Source organism: Helianthus annuus, chromosome 2 (genome assembly GCF_002127325.2).
Source record: "Helianthus annuus cultivar XRQ/B chromosome 2, HanXRQr2.0-SUNRISE, whole genome shotgun sequence".
NCBI lineage: Eukaryota > Viridiplantae > Streptophyta > Magnoliopsida > Asterales > Asteraceae > Helianthus > Helianthus annuus.
Window position 1 is genome coordinate 22540406 of NC_035434.2, and position 8002 is coordinate 22548407.

The window sequence follows — 8002 nt, forward strand, 5'->3', positions numbered from 1 at the left end:
GGTTCTAACCTAGTGTATATATATAGGCCAGTATTTATTGATTTAGTATTACATCATGTTCTAATTTTATATTTTATATTATTGGTAAGATAAATACCAAAAAAAATATTTTATTTTTATAATATGGTCGGATTAACATTTTCTTAGCATTTGCGATCAACATGTGACATAACAAGACAAAACTATAAATTATGATATGATAACAGAATATTAAACCTAGGAGAAGAGGTGTTTATCACTTGTAAAAATTTTATCACTTGTAACATCTAATTAAGTTCCACTATGTTATCAACCATTTTTCCATCATTCATAACCTTTTTAGTGGCAATGGTCATCACTCAAAACACCCAACAATAAACCCTCACACCTCCTCACATCCAATTATCACATAACAAGCCATAACGCGTGAATTCTTTCACGGAAAAATTCCATCACTCGTTATAGATGATGGTGGCGATGGTATGTTGCTATCCATCACTCGTTGAACTCCATCTATCACGCACAGAATTGTTCCCACCCCCAGTCCCCTTATAACTTATAAACCCACAAAAGTAAGTTCCTAAGGTTTGGTCCAAATGGTCATTTTAATCCAAATAGTTTTTTTTTCTTTTTTTTTTTTCTGGGCCTCTGACTTTTCCATTTTATTGTCATTTTGATCACATTGACCAACTTAGTCTAAAAATCTGGTTATAACCAGGGGTATTTTTGGCATAACTATTGTATAGTGATAACCAGTGGTAGTTTACAACATAATTTATAACCTAGGGTATTTTTGGCATAACTTAGTCTAAAAATCTGGTTATAACCTGGTTTTTAGACTAAGTTAGGCAATGTGATCAAAATGACAAGAAAAAGAAAAAGTCAGGGACTTAGAGAAGAAAAAAAAACTATTTGGACTAAAATGATAATTTGGACAAAAACTCAAGGACTAAAATGACAATTTACTCTGATCTAAAATTTATTGTTTAGGTTTTAATGAGTCTATTAATGGTTCAGATTTTTTATTAGTTCAACACTTAATAGGTTCAGCACTTAACCATTCAGAATATGTTGACAAACAGCCCATTAACCCAACAATTAGTAAAAACCCAAGTTTCCAGCCCATATCTCTCTAAGCCCACATTCTAAAACCCCTCTTTTTTCCAAATCAAACAACCAGACGACCACCGTTGCTCCGCCCCTGTAGTTGGTGCACCGTCATCGACTTCGTTGTTGCTGTCCCCACATATTCTTCTCTCAACCTAACAAAGGTATATCAATTTTGACTGGGCTTCAATTTTCAATTTTGACTTATGATGCTTAAACTTATTCATACTTAAGCCTTTAAATGATCACAAATAACATCAATTATGGGGGTTTTTATGCTCTGCACCGTGGAAACCTACTTTCATGGATTATTGGAAGAAGATATCATAGTTCGTAACCTATCTTGTTATTTGAATTAGTTAAGCACGCCAACTGTTTGTTGTTATGCCTCTACGAGTCCATGTATGTTTAACTGTCCATGGATTCGTCTTTCTTTTTGCATGAAATTGGAACTTGTTAGCAGGGCCGTTTTGGAGCCCCCAAGCGAGTTAAACATCCGGGGCCTTTTAAGTTTTAATCTATCATCGTTATAAACCATCTTATATGAAACAACAATAACCCATCTTTTTTTTTATAAGTTCCTATATATTTCTAAAAATTTTGCTCAACTTTTGATGAGTTTTATTATTATAAAGAAATTATGTTTTTTTTCTTCTCCGGTTTTTATTTGTTTTTGAGACTTCTTCAAATCTTTCTGGGTTGAATCTTGTTTATATTTAAAAAACAACTTTTTACGTACGAAGAATACTTCATATCTTTGTTTTTTTTTAGTTTGGATTTTGTTTTATTTTCTATCATTTAAGTAAAAAACAGTTTGTTCAAATGTGGGAAAACAAAGACCTTGCTAGCTATCGCTATGGTGTTACAAGTGAGTTTATAAATTAGTGGACTTTTAGTTTATATATGAATGTGATCCTTTTTGCTTTCTTCTTCTGTTGTATTTTTATTTTCTCATATGCTCAGTTTGGTTATGAGATCATGACTCACAATAACCATTTAACTTACAAAACGTGACACTCCGACTCTATAATGTCTTTTGGTTTTATCGATGTGTTTGTTGTTTAACAGTTAACAATTAAGCAACCAATATGTTTTACAAGCAATGATATGTCGGAGATCTGAAATAAATTAAATACCATTTTGTTTTTGAATAGCAAATAAATTAAATACCGAGGACATTTAGATTTAGTAGGAAGCAAATATCATATTTGAAATCAAAGATGAAGTCCGTAATAGGGCGGTCCGGTGTTGACAGACTATAATCGATTAGTGTTTTAAAATTTAGAATCATGACTGATGCTTTCAAAATCGCTCGTCTCTATAATCCCTAGCTTTACTTGGTTGACCCTAGAACCGGCTCTGCTTGTTAGGGAAGTTAATGTTTGGTTGTTAGAATGCAAAGTTTTTTACTTTCTTGAAAGCTTAGGAATTTGCATACAAACAAACTCTTCAGAGTTTAGATATTGTTTTACTTATTTCTAAAACAAAATTAAAACATTTTGTGTGAAACGGATCACTTTTAACTCATCATTTACCTATTTGTAGCTAAACTTAAACTTTGTTTGCTTTTGCAGGCTTTAAAAACCGAGAAATCATAATGGTCGGATTTAAATATAGGTACATGGCGATGGAGGTGTTTATAGATCCAAATAAAGATATTTCAAAAGACGATCCCATTATTCTTAGCCAACATAACATATCCAAAGCAATCAAAGACAGCATTCTTGTAAACTTCGGCGAGTGTGGTCTTGCTTCATCGCTAGTATCATTCCAAGGTTATTAAACATTTCTGTTTTTAACATGAAACACCTTCTATGATCTTTTATTCTCGTTGTTTTGTAAATCTTTTTTTTTCATATATGAATAATTGATATCCTGTTTACTTCTCAAATTACTAATGTAGACGTTTCATCGTGCAGTTAAATACGTTAATCCTATCACCAAAGTATGCATTATTAGAGCTTCAAGGGATGAGCATCAAAAAGTTTGGGCTGCAACTACCATGGTCAGAAGTGTAGGAAATTGCCCTGTGGTTTTCAACTTATTGGACCTTAGTGGTAAGTACAGGTGGCAAAACACGTAAGTTGGGCGGGCTGGGATATGTGTCAAACGAGTTTGGGTCAAATTGGGTAGTTGTGGTTCTAGTAAAAAAAAATGCAAATTGGGTCGGGTTGGGTTGATCCAAAAGACTTTTGGTACAAATCTTTTATATTAGAATTAATTACTGTTTTCGTCCCTGTGGTTTGTCAAAAATCACTATTTCAGTCCATTAGTTTAAAAATTGCGATTTCAGTCCTTGTGGTTTCACTTTTGTAACCATTTTAGTCCCTGTGGTTTCACTTTCGTAACCATTTCAATCCATTTATTCTGTAAGTACAGGGACTGAAATGGTTACGAGGTGGACTGAAATGGTTATGAAAGTGAAACCACAGGGACTGAAATCGCAATTTTTAAACTAATGGACTGAAATAGTGATTTTTGACAAACCACAGGGACGAAAACAGTAATTAACTCTTTATATTAATACCTTTGCGTTAAACATGATTACAAAAATATATTATTAAAATAAAAAGAGTAAAAAGTACACGGAAGGTCCCTGTGGTTTACCAAAATTTTGGACTTGGTCCCTAGTTTTCCCAAAGTACATGGGACTAAATGCGTCACAAAGTGCAAACCACAGAGACCATCTATGTACTTTTGTAAAGCTAAGGACCAAATCCAAATTTTTGGTAAACCACAGGGACCATCCATGTACTTTATTCAAATAAAGTTAAAACGATTTAGTAGGTTTTATGCGGAGGTCACCGTTGCATTCAACTCTTATCGTTAGGGCCACCCAAGTATGTATGTGGTTCCCTTTTTTTACCAATTTCGGCCAAAATGTGATGACAGAATGGCCTTAAATTTTTGAAAAGCCAAAAAATAGCTTTGATTAAGTGTCGCATGTTATCGGTTAAAACCTTCGTCTTCTCAAAAGTTATAAGGTTGTTTTCGTAATAAGTTTTTGTCCGGAAGTGTTTAAACTACAGTGGATACATACTTTGATGGTCTATAAACTAGCGTCATAATATTGATGGCCTTAATGAAATAAATTGAAACAGACTTTTGACCCGTTTTCTTTGTGGTCGTTTTTTATCTAATCCGTTAGTGATAAAGCATAATAGGAACACTAATCAATGTTCGTTTGACCCTTTTTAGTCATTTTTAAAACCAATTTTGTGAATCAGGGAACATTAGGGCATGTAAATCGGCAGCATTGAAGTGTGAAGAAATGAAATTTGAACATCTAAAGATTGTTTCTGGTGCTCTCCAAACCGAGGATATCAATAAACATATGCACAATCTCGAGAGAATCAAGATGTTAGAGCGCTGAAAACGTAAGTTATTATTTTATACACTTTTCAGGCAAGCTGAAATTACATGCAATAAAAAAATTTATATTGTATGTTGCTCTTTATGTTATTGGAACATATATTATACTATTATAACACATGTTCGGGTCAGGTGTTTTTTTATCTACCTGTCGGGTTCGGGTCAAGCACACACTATTTTTGTTTTTACCATTTTGATTTACAAAACAATTGAGGTATTAAATGCAATGTGTTCAAGAACAAGACGTTCATCGATTCACTTGTAAAACTAGTATAAAAATAGGGATGGTGTATGATCAATAAAAAAATAAAAAATAAAAAGGGTTATTGGATAAAAAATAAAAGGGTTGTTGGATTTTATCACTCCCAACTATTGGATATTGGCCGCTGCCACTCTCAACTATCACTTTGACTCCCACCACTTCCAACTTAATATTTTGTTTGTTGTGTCACTCCACAGGTGAACATTTCTTAGTGTTTGACTTGTGTTATCAGTGATACTAGGCTAACACTTTGTGAATTACTAATGATTGCAGATGAATCTGCTCCTAAAAGACAAAAGGGGAGCCAAAATCCACTCAACCGGAGTGACACAGCACACAAAGTGTTAAGTTGGGAGTGTTGGGAGTCAAAGTGATAGTTGGGAGTGGTATCGGCCAATACCCAATAGTTAGGAGTGATAAAATCCAATAACCCAAAATAAAAGTATACAAAACATGTTGCAACAACACCGGTGTCATGGTTCTGTTCTTACCGGCTGACTCAACCTTAAGCAGGTCCAATTCTGGTCTGGGTTTTGAAACCATGGTTAAAGATTACTGAAAGAAGTTTCTTATTTATACTAATCTTATTTTTAAACATTATAAGACAATTCAAGAGATTTTATGCATTTTAAATACCGACTTTCGGCACAAATATGTTTTTATCTATTTCTTTTTATGGTTTTCAAAAGATATGGTAAAACCAGTGGAAGACTGTTTGCAAGACTCGAACGCTAGGGGTGCAATGAACCATGCTACTCGAGCTCAGCTCGAAAAAAAGTTCGAAACGAGCCCAAGCCCAAGCCTAAAAACAAGCTCGTTTATAAAAGGAGCCCGAGCCCGAGCTTTGCTGATTGAGTTTGAGCTGGGCTTGCGAACCTAAACGAGCCCACCATTTATATGATTTTTCACTAATATATTACATATATATTTAAATAATAACATTTATTATTTATATAATTATTAAAATAACTAAATTATATATAAAATAATAATTAAAATTAATATAAGTTAATTAATAAATAAAAAACAAGCCGAGCCTAAGCCAAGCTCGAGCTTGAAAAACTACCTACGAGCCTAAGCTCGAGCTTTAGAAATAAAGCTTGAATCAAGCGAGCTCGAGCCTGGTCAAGCTCGAGGCTTAGCTCTCGTTGGACCAGGCTCGAGCTTAGCTCTCGTTTGCACCCCTTGAGCCAAACCTAAGATCTTTGCTATAGGGAAATCTGACAGATGCTTCTTCCCTTGAAAGATAAATGAAATATTTTGTATGGGCAACAAATCAATCATGAGAAATGGATGACCTTCTTTTATGTTCTAAAAGATCATGCGACAAAGAACACAATGGTCCGGCTAGCATTGGGCCCATGGGCTTGATCCACTTGAGCTTTGACTTTTGACATATGGTTTTGCAGATGGTCCAAGTGTTTTAGATGGACTGATTTGCTAGTTATACTCTCTTTTTTTTATTGCAAGTCTATCTTTATTTTCTTCACCATATAAATGTGACTACATAACACACTTAACAAAGGCATGTGGTCTAAGCTGACAAAGCACATTTCCATGCCGCGACATCGATAATGGAAGTTCGGTTAATATAACCTTGACCTCCGATAATGGTAATTTAGTCAAGACCAGTTTCGTTTTGATGGAAATGATCGAATATGCAAACCGGAAATATGCAAACCGGATCAATTGTTAGTAGTTTTGACTTTTGAGTTGACTAGATAGCCTGGTTCTATTAGGGTTTGATCCTCGGCCTGGTTGAGTTATAAAGTCCTAATTCAGTATCTATATAATTGGAAATTCCTCTTAAGGCCTGGTTGAGTTATAAAGTCCTAACAAAAACTACGAAACTTAGTATCTAGAGAAGATAATTCTTGAATTGCTCTCACTTTGCCATCATCTATATGTGTTCTTTAATCACTCACAACATAGCCAAGGAAAAAAAGTATGCTTCTAAAAACAATACACTTCTTCAAGTTAATTTCGGCATCTTGGATATTAGATAAGGTAATTCTTTCGTCACCAGGCTTGAGATGAATCTGGGCGACCTTGGAGAATTTTTGACAATCGACAAAGACGAAAAAGATTTGTATTCATCTTTTGATATACATATATTTGGTCTCAGTTCCAATTTTTTCTTACCTCAGCATTATAGAGAAACGAACAACAAGCCACACAGCTAACCATTTTTAATAGCAAAACTACAAGTCTCCTAAAAAGTACATTCATAGAAGCCTTAAAAAACATATATATGCCAATGAGATAGTGGTGGAGTGGTTGGGGAAAGACTTGGTGTTACTTGTGACCCAGGTTCGACTCTCACTCTCCCCATTATTTTCTGCGGCATCTAGGTGAAGGGCGAATACACAGGTGGCGCCAGAGTTTTACTAATTATTCCACTGTCATGCCTTCAGGCGGGTGGAGGCCGGGTTTCTGCGCGTCTAGGAGAGCCAAGGGGCTGGCGGCGGTCGAGTAGTTGACATTGGCCACAACGACCGGTGTCATGGTAGTTGATATATCGTTCCTTGTCGTTCAAAAAAAAAAACATATATATTAATTTTTTATATTAACAAACTGTTAATTGATAAAATATTGAATAGACTTTTCCACTAAATGTTACTCCCTCCGTCCCATTAAATATGTCTTATTTTGAATTTTCAAAGTCTTTATTTATAAACTTTGACTTTAATTATATATTTTTTGTGTTATATAAAACTTGATGAAAATTAACCCGTTAAAAACACTTGTAAAAACACTCAAATCATATAACTTTTATCAAGTATTATATAACACAAACAAAATTATTTAAGGTCAAAGTTTATAAATAAAGAATTTAAAAATTCAAAATAGAATACTTTTGGCCGAAGGGAGTAGAGATGGGCATAATAACCGGTTCCAAACCCGACCCGGTAGAACCGACCTGAAACCGGTTCCGGTTCCTACCCGGCTAATAGTAGAACCGGTTCCGGGTTCAAAAAACCCGTAGGTTCCGACCCGGTTCCACATTTTATAAATAAAATCGGTTCCTACCCGGACCCGGTGCGTACCCGGAACCTGGTTCCTACCCGGAACCGGTTCCGGGTATTACAAAAAAACCCGATATGCCCATCTCTACCGTTAACTTACACCTACAAGATATAATCTGTCGGTTAAAAGACTAAAAGTCTAAAACCATGTGCCCACTGTTTTTTTTTTTACAAATACAAATTGAATGGAACCTTTTCTAAAACAACTGGTTTTAACCAAAACCAGAAACCACATACTCTCACCTAATCCAAAGCA

At 34.7% G+C, this 8002-nt stretch overlaps 1 protein-coding gene across 2 annotated transcripts; it reads left to right on the forward strand.

Annotated features, from left to right (window-relative positions):
* The first annotated feature begins 1105 nt into the window (after positions 1-1105).
* LOC110913333 (probable ribonuclease P/MRP protein subunit POP5) lies at positions 1106-5353 on the forward strand. 2 transcript variants are annotated; one of them, XM_022158178.2, is made up of 5 exons: positions 1106-1250; positions 2661-2861; positions 3006-3143; positions 4314-4463; positions 4994-5353. In XM_022158178.2, the coding sequence occupies exons 2-4, from the start codon at positions 2684-2686 to the stop codon at positions 4457-4459; spliced, it is 462 nt and encodes a 153-aa protein (XP_022013870.1). In that variant the 5' UTR covers positions 1106-1250; positions 2661-2683; the 3' UTR covers positions 4460-4463; positions 4994-5353. The 2 variants fall into 2 exon arrangements, with proteins under 2 accessions (XP_022013870.1, XP_022013862.1); XM_022158170.2 differs by lacking the exon at positions 4994-5353 and having other exon boundaries at positions 4314-4605.
* The last annotated feature ends 2649 nt before the right edge of the window (positions 5354-8002 follow it).

Coding starts and splice junctions, on each gene's coding strand:
- LOC110913333 (XM_022158178.2), top strand. CDS start 2,684: ATGGTCGGATTTAAATATAGGTACATGGCGATGGAGGTGTTTATAGAT. Junction 2,862..3,005: donor ATCGCTAGTATCATTCCAAG/GTTATTAAACAT, acceptor TTCATCGTGCAG/TTAAATACGTTAATCCTATC. Junction 3,144..4,313: donor CAACTTATTGGACCTTAGTG/GTAAGTACAGGT, acceptor TTTGTGAATCAG/GGAACATTAGGGCATGTAAA.